The sequence below is a fragment of the Aquila chrysaetos genome, chromosome 13 (genome assembly GCF_900496995.4).
Source record: "Aquila chrysaetos chrysaetos chromosome 13, bAquChr1.4, whole genome shotgun sequence".
Taxonomy (NCBI): domain Eukaryota; kingdom Metazoa; phylum Chordata; class Aves; order Accipitriformes; family Accipitridae; genus Aquila; species Aquila chrysaetos.
The window spans coordinates 19,925,519-19,942,800 of NC_044016.1; the positions used below are offsets into that span (position 1 = coordinate 19,925,519).

General features: G+C 42.0%; 1 protein-coding gene across 6 annotated transcripts in view; it reads left to right on the plus strand.

Moving 5' to 3' along the window:
• Positions 1 to 17,282, plus strand: part of KIF6 (kinesin family member 6) — a 189,410-nt gene that overhangs the window by 144,356 nt on the left and 27,772 nt on the right. For all 6 annotated transcript variants that reach the window (XR_003926406.1, XM_030035919.1, XM_030035921.1 and 3 more), the window contains one exon: positions 12,766 to 12,816. Coding sequence is in view for 5 of the 6 variants with exons in the window: in XM_030035919.1 (XP_029891779.1) it covers positions 12,766 to 12,816 (51 nt within the window). In the remaining variant the exon portion in view is untranslated. The remainder of the gene's footprint in view (positions 1 to 12,765; positions 12,817 to 17,282) is intronic.

A 17,282-nucleotide genomic window follows, 5' to 3' on the forward strand; every position in this document is an offset into this window, starting at 1 on the left:
GCAGACTTTTGCTTCTCCCTGCTCTGCTGTAGGGGCAGTAATCTTTGACAGCAAACCTTGGGAAGGGGGGAAGGGAGAGGAAAAAGGAGAAAGGAGAGCCAGTAAAATCTTAAACCACTGCAGATGTTTTTTTCAGTGAACAAAAGTCAGAAATCTGCTGCAGCAGGTTATAGTTTACAATATGTTACCTCAAGTATTGTCATTAATATATTTTTAATGCTGATGAGGGCTGCATTTCACACCTTGAAAAATGTGTACGCTATAGTCAGAAGGCTCTGAGTGCTGCAATAGTGGTTTTTCTTTACTGATGCCTCCAAGGGCTTTCTGAAAGTTAGGACTTGTCAGATTACATGGAGATTTGGCCAACCATGTATCCCAAAATAAAGCATTTGCATCAGAAATAGTGTTAAGCCAGGTTACTAGTGCAGACTACTTTGCTTCTGCTCATTGTCCTAATAGAGCCAATTGACATGTTGTCCTGGGTTCAGCTGGGATAGAGTTAATTTTTACAGGAACCTGGGAGGTGGGGGGGCATAGCCGGGGCAGCTGACCTGAACTAGCCAAGGAGCTATTCCATACCATGTGACATCATGCTCAGTATATACATGGGGAGTGGGCCGGGGGGAGGGCTCTCCTGCTCTCGACTTTCGGTGGGGGAAGTGGCGGAGCATCGGGTCCCGGGTGGTGAGCAGTTGCACTGTGCATCACTCTTTTCTGTATACTCTTTCATTAGTACCGTCGTTGTTGTTGTAACTTTTTTTTGCGTTGTCCCAGTAAACTGCCCTTATCCCAACCCTCGAGGTTCCAGTTTTTTTTCCTTTTCTCTCCTCCGTCTCCCCCCTATCCCACCGGAGGGGGCGGGAGGAGTGAGCGAGCGGCTGCGTGGTCCTTTGTTACCGGCTGGGCTGAAACCACGACAGTCCTTTTTGGCGCCCAACGTTGGGCACGAAGGGTTGAGATAACGACAGATCTGGCCAGAGCGTGTTGAAACAAATTTGTCATACGCATTCCTTATATTAGATAAATAGATGTTAGTCACAATGTTGATTAATTTGTTTACATGGTGGCGTTTTGTAGGTCCTTATATGCTCTATGTATTGCCTGTAGTTACGTTTCTCACCTCTGGGAGAGTGATTGGGATTATCATTTTGCTGTACTGGGCAATGTCGACTTGTGAAATGATTACATCACTGGTCATGAGGTTAAGCTGGTATCTGTATGAGGCAGTGATATCATTTCCATACTTTGGGCACCTTCTATCGGATTTTATTGGTAATTACAGCCAATCCATGGGGGAGTTAGGGGGGGATACTTCCCCCCGTCCGTTCGCCTCCCTTTTCTCCTTCCGACTAATTACAACAGCTTTTGAGAACTTTGAATATCCTTGGGATGCACAAGCCACTGTGCTGTTAGTGCTATGCCTCCTGAATATGTTTCAGGTCTTGTTTAGGGCTACAAAAAGGCTCTTTAAGAGTACCACCCAGAGATCTGCCCCAAAGCTGGATATTCATGGGTGGCACGGCATGTGGGAGGATATGGGCAGGTATCTAGAGAACTTCTCACCCCCAGTGGCTTGGAAGTTCACTCCCGAACAACTACAGAACCCTCATGAAGTGGTAGAATATTTGAAAGAAAAATGCTGTGGCTATTCCAAAGACGTACAACTCGCTGCACTGTGCTGGGCCCTGGCCAGTATCTACCAAACACTGCTTGATATTAGGCAGCACCCTCAGGGAGAAAAGGGGGAAAAGATGGAAAACAGGGCAGCAGGCACCGTGGCTACCCCTACCGCGGCAACAGGCACCGTGGCTACCCCTACCCCGGCAACAGGCAGCGCGGCTACCCCAACCGCAGTGACGGATACTGCAGCTAAACCAGAGAACCAACCTGTGCCGGTATCAGTCGCCCCTGTACAGAAAAAGAAACACACAAAGAAATCAGTTCGCTCAGTGAGAGATGAAGATGAACCAGGGTCATCACGAGAACAGGAGGAAGAGGCAGAACCTGAAATAATCACCCGATCTCTATCCCTGAGTGAGTTGCGTGACATGCGAAAAGATTTTAGCCGCCACCCAGGTGAGCACATTGTTACCTGGCTGCTCCGATGCTGGGATAATGGGGCTAGTAGTGTGGAATTAGAGGGTAAGGAAGCCAAGCAGTTGGGATCTCTGTCTAGGGAAGGGGGCATCGACAAGGCGATTGGGAGAAAAACACAAGTCCTCAGCCTCTGGAGGCGACTTCTGTTAGGTGTAAAGGAAAGATACCCCTTCAAGGATGAAGTTACATGTCACCAAGGCAAGTGGACCACCATGGAGAGAGGCATCCAGTACCTGAGGGAATTAGCCGTGCTGGAGGTGATTTATAATGATCCAGAAAATGCGCAGTCACCCATAGACCCAGATGATGTCCAATGCACACAACCCATGTGGCGGAAGTTTCTACGAAGTGCACCACCAACCTATGCCAACTCATTGGCAGTAATGTCCTGGAAAGAAGGCCATGGACAAACGGTGGATGAATTGGCTGTCCAACTCCGGCAATACGAAGGAAGTCTCTCTTCCTCCCTACGGGCCTGTGTCTCGGCTGTAGAGGAATTGTCCCGAGAGTTCCAGCAATTCAAAGTGGATATGTCTTCCTCCCCACCTGTACAGGCCCGCATCGCAGCTATTGGGAGTAAGCATTCCTCTGCCCAAGAGAGAGGAGAGAGAAAGTACACACGACAGGCTAACCTGTGGTTTTACCTGCGTGACCATGGAGAGGACATGAGGAAGTGGGATGGAAAACCTACCTCAGTCCTGAATGCACGGGTACGGGAGTTGCGAGAAAAAGCAACCAGGAAAGAGGATTCTTCTTGGAAAACTGCTGCTCCAGTTTCCTGTGAGGAGTCCCCCAGATGCAGTAGATGGGCTGATCACATTTCGGATCCTCTTGAAGGGACTTCTGATTCACGGGTGCGAAAAGTGAGTAACGAATATTCTAACCAGGATTAGAGGGGCCCTGCCTCCAGCCAGGTGGAGGAGAGGGACAACCGAGTCTACTGGACAGTGTGGATTCGATGGCCTGGCACATCAGACCCACAGGAATATAAGGCTCTAGTAGACACTGGTGCACAATGCACCCTAATGCCATCAAGTTATAAAGGGGCAGAACCCATCTGTATCTCTGGTGTGACAGGGGGATCCCAAGAGCTAACCGTATTAGAAGCTGAAATGAGTCTAACCGGGAATGACTGGCATAAACACCCCATTGCAACTGGCCCAGAGGCCCCGTGCATCCTTGGTGTAGATTATCTCAGGAGGGGATATTTCAAGGACCCAAAAGGGTACCGTTGGGCTTTTGGTATAGCTGCATTGGAGACGGAGGAGATTGAACAGCTGTCTACCCTGCCTGGTCTCTCTCAAGACCCTTCGGTCGTGGGGTTGCTGAAGGTTGAAGAACAACAGGTGCCAATTGCTACCACGACGGTGCACCGGCGGCAATATCGCACCAACCGAGATTCCCCGATCCCCATCCATAAGCTGATTTGCCAATTGGAGAGTCAAGGAGTGATCAGCAAGACTCACTCACCCTTTAATAGTCCCATATGGCCCGTGCGGAAATCTAATGGGGAATGGAGACTAACAGTAGACTATCGTGGGCTGAATGAAGTCACGCCACCGCTGAGCGCTGCTGTGCCAGATATGTTAGAGCTTCAATATGAACTGGAATCAAAGGCAGCTAAGTGGTATGCCACAATTGACATTGCTAATGCATTTTTTTCCATCCCTTTGGCAGCGGAGTGCAGGCCACAGTTTGCCTTTACTTGGAGGGGTGTCCGGTACACCTGGAATCGACTGCCCCAGGGGTGGAAACACAGCCCCACTATTTGCCATGGACTGATCCAGGCTGCACTGGAAAAAGGTGAAGCTCCAGAGCACCTGCAATACATTGATGACATCATCGTATGGGGCAACACGGCAGAAGAAGTTTTTGAGAAAGGGAAGAAAATAATCCAAATCCTTTTGATGGCTGGTTTTGCCATAAAAGAAAGTAAGGTCAAGGGACCTGCACAGGAGATCCAGTTCTTAGGAGTAAAATGGCAAGACGGGCGTCGTCAGATCCCTATGGATGTGATCAACAAAATAGCAGCTATGTCCCCACCAACTAATAAAAAGGAAACACAAGCTTTCTTAGGTGTTGTGGGCTTTTGGAGAATGCATATTCCAAATTACAGTCAAATTGTAAGTCCTCTCTACCAAGTTACCCGGAAGAAGAATGATTTTAAATGGGGGCCTGAGCAACGACAAGCTTTTGAACAAATTAAGCGGGAGATTGTTCATGCAGTAGCTCTTGGGCCAGTCCGGGCAGGACAAGATGTTATAAATGTGCTCTACACTGCAGCTGGGGAGAATGGCCCTACCTGGAGCCTCTGGCAGAAAGCACCTGGGGAGACCCGAGGTCGACCCCTGGGGTTTTGGAGTCGGGGATACAGAGGATCCGAGGCTCGCTGTACTCCAACTGAAAAAGAGATATTGGCAGCATATGAAGGAGTTCGAGCCGCCTCAGAAGTGGTTGGTACTGAAACACAGCTCCTCTTAGCACCCCTACTGCCAGTGCTGGGCTGGATGTTCAAAGGGAAGGTCTCCTCTACACATCATGCAACTGATGCCACGTGGAGTAAGTGGGCCGCACTGATCACACAACGGGCTCGCATAGGAAACCCCAGTCGCCCAGGAATTGTGGAAGTGATCATGGACTGGCCAGAAGGCAAAAATTTTGGAATGTCGCCAGAGGAGGAGGTGACACGGGCTGAAGAGGCCCCGCTGTATAATAAACTGCCAGAAAATGAGAGGCAATATGCTCTGTTCACTGATGGGTCCTGTCGCATTGTGGGAAAACATCGGAGGTGGAAGGCTGCTGTATGGAGTCCTACACGACTAGTCGCAGAAACTGCTGAAGGAGAAGGTGAATCGAGTCAGTTTGCAGAGGTGAAAGCCATCCAGCTAGCGTTAGACATTGCTGAAAGAGAAAAGTGGCCAGTGCTCTATCTCTATACCGACTCATGGATGGTGGCAAATGCCCTATGGGGGTGGCTACAGCAATGGAAGAAGAGCAATTGGCAGCGCAGAGGTAAACTCATCTGGGCTGCCGCACTGTGGCAAGATATTGCTGTTCGGATAGAGAAGCTAGTGGTAAAAGTACGCCACGTAGATGCTCATGTACCCAAGAGTCGGGCCACTGAAGAACATCAAAACAACCAGCAGGCAGATCAGGCCGCCAAGATTGAAGTGTCTCAGGTGGACCTGGACTGGCAACGTAGGGGTGAGCTATTTATGGCTCAGTGGGCCCATGATACCTCGGGCCATCAGGGAAGAGATGCAACATATAGGTGGGCTCGCGATCGAGGGGTGGACTTAACCATGGACACTATCGCACAGGTTATCCATGAATGTGAAACATGTGCTGCAATTAAGCAAGCCAAGCGACTGAAACCCCTGTCGTATGGAGGGCGATGGCTGAAATATAAACAGTGGGAGGCCTGGCAGATTGACTATATCACACTCCCACGAACCCGCCAAGGCAAGTGCCATGTGCTTACAATGGTGGAAGCAACCACTGGATGGCTGGAAACATATCCTGTGTCCCACGCCACTGCCCAGAACACTATCCTGGGCCTTGAAGAGAAAGTCTTATGGCAACACGGTACCCCAGAAAGAATCGAGTCAGACAACGGGACTCACTTCCGAAACAACCTCATAGACACCTGGGCCAAAGAACATGGCATTGAGTGGGTATATCACATCCCTTATCACGCACCAGCCTCCGGAAAAATCGAACGATACAATGGACTGCTGAAAACTACATTGAGAGCAATGGGGGGTGGAACTTTCAAACATTGGGATACACATTTAACAAAAGCCACCTGGTTAGTTAATACTAGAGGATCCACCAATCGGGCGGGCCCCGCCCAACCAAGACTTCCACATACTGTAGAAGGGGATAAAGTTCCTGTAGTGCGCATGAGGAGTATGTTAGGAAAGACAGTCTGGGTTAGTCCTCCCTCACGCAGAGACAAACCCATCCAAAGGGTGGTTTTTGCTCAGGGACCTGGGTACACCTGGTGGGTGATGCAGAAGGATGGGGAAGTTCGATGTGTACCTCAGGGAGATTTGATTTTGGGAGAGAATAGCCAGTGAACTAGGCTGTAGGATATTTAACTGCTAAATAACCTGCCAATGTATGTCATTGTATCTATAGTGTCAATATGCCATATCAAGGGTATTACTGTAAGAATTACCCAAATGACTGAAGAATGGACTTTGAAACTGAGCCAAGAACAACAGTGATAGAACTTGAACTGGCGCCCAGCAATTTCCTCAAGATCAACATCTTCGACCTGCAGACCAAGGGTGTGGGTTGCATCAAATGTACCAGCCAGAAGTTCCAGAGACAGCATACAACAACCCAACACCTCACACCATCTCTCTTATCCTGAAGAAGTGTTACAACAGATGGAGCCCCAAAGTCATGGACTAAATAAAATTGATGGACACATTGGAGGGATAACCCATTGACTAAGGGAATACTATTTGTATGTGTGTGTGTGTGGGGGGGGGGGGGGTGTCCATATACATATATATCTATATATAAGACAAGGAAAGTGGTAGCGGTTGATTGGAAAATGTAAGATCTGGGCATGATGTAAATGGTATAGAATAAGGGGTGGATAATGTCCTGGGTTCAGCTGGGATAGAGTTAATTTTTACAGGAACCTGGGAGGTGGGGGGGCATAGCTGGGGCAGCTGACCTGAACTAGCCAAGGAGCTATTCCATACCATGTGACATCATGCTCAGTATATACATGGGGAGTGGGCCGGGGGGAGGGCTCTCCTGCTCTCGACTTTCGGTGGGGGAAGTGGCGGAGCGTCGGGTCCCGGGTGGTGAGCAGTTGCACTGTGCATCACTCTTTTCTGTATACTCTTTCATTAGTACCGTCGTTGTTGTTGTAACTTTTTTTTGCGTTGTCCCAGTAAACTGCCCTTATCCCAACCCTCGAGGTTCCAGTTTTTTTTCCTTTTCTCTCCTCCGTCTCCCCCCTATCCCACCGGAGGGGACGGGAGGAGTGAGCGAGCGGCTGCGTGGTCCTTTGTTACCGGCTGGGCTAAAACCACGACACATGTTTTTACTATCCAAGAAGGACAAATGTTGCAAAGAAGAGTCAGAATTTGCCCCAAAGATTTCTCTGGGGCAGAGAAAGGCTGAACAGTTTGTCTGCTCTTAGTCCTGCAGGATTTTGAGTTAGAACAGAATCTTTTTTTTTATTCCATGACTCTTTTTGTCAGATACTTTTTATCATAGGTTGTGTTCTCATACAATTTCACCACCAGAATTTCAAAAGTATCTAACACATCTGGTAAGTTTTCCAGTAACTATCTCTGTTTGAATACTCCCCATTTGAGAAGTTACTCCATTTTAATATCTCCATTTGGGTTCAATGTCTCCTACTTTCAGAAATCCTTTGTAAGCTGGTACAACTCTGACCTCAAGCTCAGTTAAAAATATGTCTCTACAAGGCTTATGGAAGTTACGTGATTACCCTCCTCTCTTTCTCTAAAAGCCTATCTCTAGTGATTATTTGCTGAGTATACAGCTTTAATTCGTGCTCATTCAGCAGGACTCCTTACCTGACTCAAGTAGATGCACACAACTTTATGAATCAAATTTAATAGATCCAGAATCTTGATTAGGTCTTCATAGTTGAGTGATAGCTGGGTCCAACTGCATATGTAGGGGCATTGTGTTACAAACAATAACCCCACATATTTCCTGTCATGGTTTAACCCCAGCCAGCAACTAAGCATCACACAGCCACTCGCTCATTGCTCCCCAGTGGGATGGGGGAGAGAATCAGAAGGGTAAAAGTGGAAAACTTGTGGGTTGATACAAAGACAGTTTGATAGGTAAAGCAAAAGCTGCATGCACAGGCAAAGCAAAATAAGGAATTCCTTCACTCCTTCCCATCAACTGCCAATGTTCAGCCATCCCCAGGAAAATGGTGACTTGGGAAGACAAATACCATCACTCCGAACGTCCCCCCCTTCCTTCTTCTTCCTCCAACTTTATATGCTGAGCATGACATCATATGGTCTGCAGTATCCCTTTGGTCAGTTGGGGTCACCTGTCCCAGCTGTGTCCCATCCCAACTTGTGCACCCATAGCCTACTCACTGGTGGGGTGGGGTGGTGTGAGAAGCAGGAAAAAAAGACAGATCTAACACTTAGACCATATAGCATTATTAGGGACCCAAAATGCTGTGGAGGGTGAGTTCCAGGAATCGGAGGTTCCCTGAGTGCATAAAAGGATATTCTGCTAGATATTTTATGTAACACCAAAAACAATTTGAAGACGAAGAAACAAAAAGATACAGCAACCTAGTTGAGGTGTGAAGGTTTCAGGATCTCCTGGATGGAAGGACTTCTTAAGCTAAACAGAGGCTTGGAAAATGTAAAATGATAGAAAAATATTAAAAGATAACAAGAGATAAGAGGTTATTGATAAAGGCTCCAGCCTGTCAATTATTAAGTCAGAAGAGACCCTGCATCAAGTTAAAGGTCTATCCACTTCAATAATAAACAAATATTCTCAAAGGGAGGGAGTTAAGGTTGTATGTGTACTCTTAGCTTGTCCAGTATTTTTATCCTTTAAGTTAGCAGTCTTTGAAACCTTATAATAGTATTATACGGAAGGTCTGATAAAACATAAGAGAAGCTTTAAAACCTGTAATGTGGACTCAAACAAAACCAAAACACTTACTTTTAAACATCAATATTTTTTTAATTGTAACATACTCATTTTTGTGTTGCCCTGAGGCATATGCAGTATTGTCAAAGCATTCATTGTCTGCAATAAATTGGAAGATAATTTCAGCTCCTTGAAACAGTCTGGGAAAACACAAAGACAAGAAGTTAAAGGACAGCCATACCATTCAAGTTAGGGATTCTGTCGTATTTAGTCAGCATATAGGATACTTTCCTGTGCTTTACATCAGCCTTAATTAGATTTCTCTATTCCATTTTGTCTTCTCCATTTCCCTCCTTGCTTTTGTCTCCTGTCACAAAGCTGAAGTTCATCTCTTCTCCATACCTCAGGATGGTACATGTGTCCAGAAACACAGGCCAAAACCAACAGATTTATCACAGCTTTAATGACAGCTGGCTGCATGCTGAGTGAATTCTTAAATTCCCCAAAACTACTTTTTTGCCAAAACATGTGGATTTGCAGCATTCAACATTTTATTGGGACTGTTATCTCCAAATGAAGAATGACTCCACTGGAAAAAATTATTTGATATCAGCTGCAGACCTATTTTTAGCTTCTTGTTTGGTGAAACTTCAGAAAACTTAATTAACCATATGCTGAGAGATGTTCTCCAAGTCTTAAATTCAATTTTTGCAAACCACATTTAAGCACTACCTTGTCCACAACTTTACGCTGTTGGAATCAGAAGACATTGGGGGTTTTTTATGAGAATGTGATTCTTCATATTTCTTTGGGTAAATATTTGTGTTTATGAAGGTTGTAGAACTGGCAGTACTAAAGACTCAAATCTTCCATTTGTTTATATGGGAAGGTCTGTGCAGGCAAGAGTACTGGAATCATCCCCTACTTCTGTCACTTAGAAACTTCAAGCCTTGCATTGGGGTGATGGTGTTCTCAGAGGCAGAAAAGTAGAGCAGGTCAGAAACATTCATTCTCCCCCACAAGTATTTGTAGTGAAAACAGAACAAGATTACTTTAATCAAAAACATGCACAGAAAATGTTAAGGTTTTGTAAACAGTAAGAGCTTCTACATAAAAATGAGGGGTTTTTTTCCAAAGGAAATCTAAATAAACTGTCGAATTTCAAATTGGATTAAAACAAATTGAAAGAATAAATCATATCTGGCTAGGTCTTAGTATGGAATTATAGTCAGGTGCCTCATGATACCATCATGTCCTCTGAACCAGAATTCCTGTTTAGGCTACTTTTCCCATAATACAATTACAGTTTCTCCTCAGGAAGTTTTCTGTGAAATGTAGTTCAGTTTTTGCTGCCCTGAAAAGGCAGTTTGGACTATGTGAATTGGATAAATGTCGCCTTTCTATTTCTATTCATAGAAGAAAAATAAAACTCTCTTGCTATAAGAATGATAAGACTGGATTTTTATTTTTCTAGCTGAAGGAGAGGTTTTCATTGGTTCCTCTCTGATTAGGTCTGGTTCCAACTTCTCATTCTTTCATAAAGCTGCCAAACAGAAGAAGGACAAGATTTCTTACAACATCATGGTCCATGTCATGGATGGAGCAGAAGTGTACGAAGGCTAGAATGAAGGAAGGGAGGAGCAGTTGGGACAGTTCCACATTGCTGGCTGGCCTAACAAAGCTTGCAATAAAAGTAGGGTTCTGCAGCCTCTGTGGTCTCTATCCCAGCTGTACTGAGAGTAAATTCTAGGTAATTGAAAGTCAAGCCTCTTGGCTATAATCATTTAAAAACCAGTCCCTATATTCTTGTGTTTCCACATATTTGTATTGATTGCAAGCTGTTATCTATCTGTTCGATCTTACTTTCATTGACTTGTTTGTCTTGCTTTTTTTCGGTTGACCTCATTCGCACTTGAAATACAAAACATGTAGATTGCTGATGATCTGTTTCTAGCAAGGTTAAAGAAAGAGAAGTAATGCTACTAAAACCATGTTTTAACAGGATTGAGAACTCGTATGTCACCTTTATTTTCAGTTGGCTCTTGATGAACAGTTTATTCTCACTACTAGAACCATTTTTTTCAAATGACAGGGGCATTGCCTTTTGCAGCTCACAGTGCTTAAGAAAGGGAGTTTCTGAACCCTTACATGAAGATAAATGTATAGATGGCTTTCTGAGGCACCTAAGTTAATGGTAATCCATTGAGAAGAATCTCAAGATTACTACAAATTGTTTCATAACTGTCTCATGGCTCAATATTGAGTGAGTAACATCACCCTGTGTGATACAGTACAATAGAATACAAGGATCTAAATACCCAGAATAGCAAAAAGCAATTTGAGGAAAAAACTGGTACATTTAATCACATTTCACAAGTATTGACATCAACTGAGTTGCTTTATAATGTTCTTAGAGCACAAATAACATAAGTGTTGATCATTTAACTGGGCTTTTACTGGAAAAAATTATTAATCAAGGGTATTTTGTCTATAGTTACAGAAATCAGGAGCTTACTTAACTGAATGGGTTTTTTGGTTGAGTGTTAGTACAGCTGAGACGGAGGATTTATTTGGTATAGCTTGGGTAAGTGAGGTTAGTTCTTTCACTTCACCTTGTTTCTCAGCTGAAGGCTTTTCTTAAATTTACAGGTAACTTTAAGTACAGAAGAATTCATTGGTTTAAATAAAAATAATTGAAAAGAATAAAACTTCCTGTGCAGAAAAATAGGAATCTGCAATATCTGTTTTATAGATAAGGAGTAGGTAGGGTGTTTTGTTTTGTTTTGTTTTCTAAAAACATTCAAAACAACATAACTTGGCTGTTATACTGCAACATATTGCATATAATACCTTTTCTACAATGCTACTGAATACTTAAGACTTATTCTCATAATTCCCAAAGTTTAATTTTTCATGGTTCTTTGGTGCTTATAAAACAGTATAATTCTCATGACCTATGAATTTACATGGGTTTTCACATGCTCCTGTTAAGCATTTGGCAGCTTTTAATTTGCTCTGATTAGCTTACTCTATAAGTCTTCACTTGTGAGCAAAAGGATATTTTTAATTCAGAATGCATGCTAATGTAATATACATAATCACAGGTCTGGGAAAAAAAGTGAATCCAACATGGATTGGGTTTTTATTTTTCTTTCCCTGGTAACCAGATGTACAGTTTTGTTAAGATTATGAACAAGTCTTTGCTTAGAAATTGTTTTAATTTGAAAACTTGAAAGGCATCCCTCCATCCCATCCTCCCTCAGAACACATATACTGCTGAAATTGCACATTTAGGGTTATGTTTTTCCTTTATTGGTTCCATTAATATCTATGAATAGTGGCTTCCCATGTGGTAATCTAATTATGGTTTGAAATAATTGGTGAACTGGAACAGTGTCATAGATCAAGGAGGAAATTAATAAAAGAAGGGTAAAGGTGAATTATATGGGGCATGGGAGCTTAACTATGAACAAGGAGATAATGAAATTAAAGAAAAATTTTGATTGAAGACCAATAACATCTACACGATGAGTTCTATTGAGTAGTAGAACTTGCAGAAACTTTAGGAAATGTGATATTTAAAAATGAGCTGGACAAACACGAAAAAATGGACTGTAGGGAACCAATTCCTCACTGGCAAAGACGTGGACTGGATGACCTAGTATCTCATTTCCACTGCTAGCACCTATAAGTCTGTTTGAACAAAAACTTAGAATTCTGTATGTCTTCTAGCCTCACTTGGACTTTTGTATCTAGCAGCAGGATATCATTATCCTGTGAAAGTGCTTGTAAATAGCTTCATTTTCAGTCTTTCTTACTGGACAATGTTAAATCTTAGGATACGTAGAGCCAAATTGTGCCTATTTGTTTACTTCCAGTAGCGAGAAAGAGAGAGGTCAGAAAACTATTTGTCCTGTGGATCACAAAAAATCCCCTTAAATTGGCCAGCAGCAGAAGGATTTTCAAATGATGGGACATAAGCGATGACTTCATTGATTTTTGACATTTTGAATTCTAACTATTCACATTTTGTGCCTTTCACAGACCATCTGAAAGGAGAGATAACCCAGAGGCACGTTCAGAGGGCAGCTCTAGGTAAAATATTTGAGATACAATAGAATACAACAGGGGCAACAAGCTCTCTCCCAGGGCTGAGTCTTCTTGTGGGGCAGGTTGTATTTTCTATGACAGTTTTTGCAACAATATTTCTACAATAGTCCATACCATAAAGAACACGGACTCTGTGAGCTTTGCCAGCGATTTGGCTTAAAAGGCATCTGATTTTATGTGTGGTGAGAAAAATAATGCAAAAGTCTTATAGGTTTGGGGGTTTAGTATTGGCTTGCTTTCTTTTCAGGGTGACCAAAACAAGAACAGACACATCTAAGTTCTCCTCATTTTTCGTTTTTTTTTTTTTTTTTCTTTCTGATGACACTAATTTGAATTCCTATTAATAGACATTGATTTGTCCTGAGACGGAGCTTCTAGCCATGTTGCCACAACCTGTCTAACATCCTTTTTAATTTTCCTCATTCCAAGAGAGACTGAAGGCCTATACAGGTCATTTCTTTTGCATCTAGTTATAGAAGTCGAGAAGTTATTTCTTGCAGTTTCTGTTGACACAGCTGTGAAGCTAAAAGTGTCTATGTAAGTTGTTTGTGTAAGTGTAAAGACATCCAAATTTGGTTTAAGATGCTTTAAGCTGACTCCACTGACTTTGTGCTGAAACAGCCTAGTTCATATGAGAATTCCACTTCTGGGACAGTAAACTTCAGCTAAAATGTGACAGAAAATTTCTGGGTCAATAACAGTTTAAGCCCCTCTCACCTAGATCCATAAAAGACTCCCAAAATGTGCCTTCATGGATCTTCTTCACATAAAAGATGAAGCTAACTCAGACCAGATTGCAGTTGATGGTTTTATTTCTATGTATACATAACACAGCAAACAATATTTGTCTCTTAATAAGAGAGAGAAAATTTGAGGGCTTTATTTTCTCCCAAAAGTCAGGAAAATAATTTACTGCAGCATAGCAAAATAGTTTCCCCTTTATCTTTCTAATTTAGCCATGCATCTCAAGCTCTGTTGATGAGGTTATTATTTTATACCTTTATCCTTTTTTATTTTTATTTAAAAATCAGCACTGAAAGTTAATGCTGTCCATGTCAGTAAAGCCCAGGAGTCAAACTCAGTTTATTTTGATCGGTATGAGAAGGGAAGTGAAGGAGGTGCTGATCTCTTCTCGCTGGTATCCAGTGACAGGACGCATGGGTAATGGTTCAAAGCTGCATCAGGGGAGGTTCAGACTTGATATGAGGAAACATTTCTTTACCAAGAAGGTGGTCAAACACGGGAACAGGCTTCCTAGAGAGGTAATCAATGTCCCATGCCTGACAGTGTTTAAGAAGCATTTGGACAATGCCCTTAATAACACACTTTGACTTTTGGTCAGCCCTGAATTGGTCAGGCAGTTGGACGAGATGATCATCGTAGGTCCCGTCCAACTGTTCTGTTCTGTTCTATTCCATTCTATTCTAGTAACTGAAATTCAATCTAAAGGTGGTATCTTCAGTATAACATGGAATTCTTTCGTTAATTCACTCTAGGTTTTAATACTGTCTGTTTACTGATTTTATGCCACTTCAAGAAGTTACATCAAGATGAATCATAGCAGTGCTGTTTATGAGAATTCCTTATTCAGTGTTTCAAAAAATGAAGTGATGTATTCTGACTGTATGTTTCAATCTGCATGATAACGTCTGGTCTTGTATACCGATTTCTTACTACATAGAAAACTGTTACAAATGCTGTTTTCAATAACTATCTAAGCTGCTTTTAATAAAATAGGTAAGCATAATTTTTTCATGTCCTTAGGAAATGACATAGTAGTGACTTTACCAGTTATACATTCACATTGTAAATATTCTATTAGTATTCCACAACATAGCAGGCAACCCTTGGTTTTTTGCCTTTCGTTTTGAGCATTGCTGTCTGCTTATCTTCACTAAGTCTGGACCACACAAAGTATTTTCCAGACTTTTTTTTCCCCTTTCATTATTCTTTTAAACACTCTGGATATTTTGACTTAATATTTATTCTATCAGTTGGGGAGTATTATTTGCCTGCCTGCCTTTTTGAGTGAATGTTCTTCCAAGGAGTAACAGGTGTCAAGTCTCCCAGGATCTTCTTGATGACCAGAATGTCATCAAGATATTTTTAAATCAAAACTGCATGGTAAAAAGTCTAATTAAGAGTCTGTTGAAATCCCAACATGAAATAAAACACACCACTGTTTCAATTAGAAACCAAGACAACATCTTCCAGCTGCCTTTTTTTTTTTTTCTTCACTTAAGGCATTTTATGGTTAAAACTCTTTAAGAAGCTATTCTAGTTGGATTTTAAACAGTGCAGATCTGTTTCCCTCATGGCTCTGCTTAAGATGTGGATTTCTTATTGAAGGAAAACTCCACTACTTAGCCCATTGTTCTTAGCTATCTCTTCTAAAACACCATATGCTGGGAGTTAACAGAGGACACAAATAGAGGGGAGGTTTCATTGGAGGCTAGGGAGTGCTCCATATTTTTCAGTACACAACCAGAAACATTTAATACTTTGTGTAAAATTGCAAGGATTCACTCTCAGTGTGACTTTCACCTTTATTAATTGTAAGAATACCTTATGCAAATAACTTCTTTTATTCAGTAAGATCTTTCAGAGTAACATGCTTAACTGCATTTTTTAGGCAGTATTTAAAATGAAATAATGTGCACACTGCTGAAGTACTGACAGAGCAAAAACATTGGGTCACCAGCATGGTGGAAAAGATGGAAAAAAGGTGGAAAGAAAAGCTTTCCCTGGGGTTTGCAATGTTGTCGAAGAAAAATATATGTTTTATATGATTCTAATGAAGCATTATCTTAAGATGCTTTAAACTAGCATTTCTGTAAAATACAGGACCTGATTCTTCATTATTTTATTCCAGTTTTGCATTGTTAGAACATGATTACTAACATGATTACTAGGCAATCAGGCTAATGTAACATTATTCACAGCACTGGGGGAACACTGAATCCTAAGTTGGACCTGCCTGGTGATGTAGGAAATCCTATGACATATTGTAATGGGAAGATGTTTCTATGGGGATGTAGTCATTCTAGCAAAGGCTACAACTTTCTATAACAGAAGCGACTGTACTGAGACTTGTAATTTTGCCTATTCAACTACACCTTGAGTAGAGGCCTCTGTTGGGTCAGCTCTGGAAGTTAGGGAGGACCCTTGAACATACTCCTGACTGATCTGTCCATATCAGCAGAAATATTTAGTAAATCTACAAGTCCCCCAGGCTGTTCAGTCAGCTTCAAACAGATCCTGACAAAACTTCGTACACAGAAGGGTCATTCACTATGTGCAGTCTGAAATGTGTTTTCTAAATTAACATGAACAGTAGAGTCTGTGGCCAGTGGTGCAGCATCTTCAGCACAGCATGCCCCTCCTTATTGATAATTGCAGTTACTTTATCAGTTTAGTTGAAATGCAGTTTTGCAGCTTTCCATTTCAAATATTTTTCTTATTCATCTTGTTCTCCATGAGCCTCCCTTCTCTTTTTATGTACGTTTTGAAATCGGGGCTAGTAGCAACCTATCAGTTCTTTTGGGATTCCCCTGAAATCATCAAGAGATGGCAAAACCTTTCTGCTTCTGAGAAGGTTTTTGGGACCAAATTAATCTCTCTCTTTCTGTCCAACTCCATTTTCTCTGTAGACCAATTTGAAAAGAAAAAAAACTGGGTACAATCTAACATGGGTAAAGATGGCAAATATAGGTCTTTGTAAGGAATCTGCATTGTTTATACAAATTTCAGCATTAAGGCCCAGTTTTATCAACATTTTATTAAAAAAACCCCTTGTTTTCCCAGCTTTTGTAACTTGGGTTTTAGAAATAAGATTTTGTATTTCTGCTGATATTCAAAGACCTGTTCCCAATTTCTTTTTTGAGCAAACTTCCTTTGAAAAAGCCCATTCCTCATGAAAAATAAAATGACTGGGTAAGTCAGAAATAACAGATATATTTGAATACCCAAAAATGCATACCAGCATTTGATTTAGTGTGGCGAATGCCTGAGAGCAAGGATTTTGGCATCTGTTATTTTTATATTTGGATTTGTAACATGTATTTGTTTTAAGCAGAAATAGGGAGCTTTCTCCTTATCTTTGTTCCCTCTATATCTTTGTCTACACCATCTTTTTCTACATTTTCAAAGTTACATACCTGTTCTAAAGATATTAGTATCAATTTATGCCCTTGTTCTTGCCCTGCTATGTGTTTTCTTTATAGTGTGTTTCATTCTGCTTCCTCACCTTTCCTTGATTAGAAGTGACAGAACAGCATGATCCATACCAGAATAAAGCAGGGACAGACAGTGCTGTATAATGCATCAGGGTACTGCTGCAGGAATAATCCAACCAGTGTTAGGAAAGAATTTCAAAGAAACTGTTCTTCCAATGCGCTATTTTGTGGTCCTCCAAGAAGCTGCCACTACTGTACATCCTATACCTGATGGGA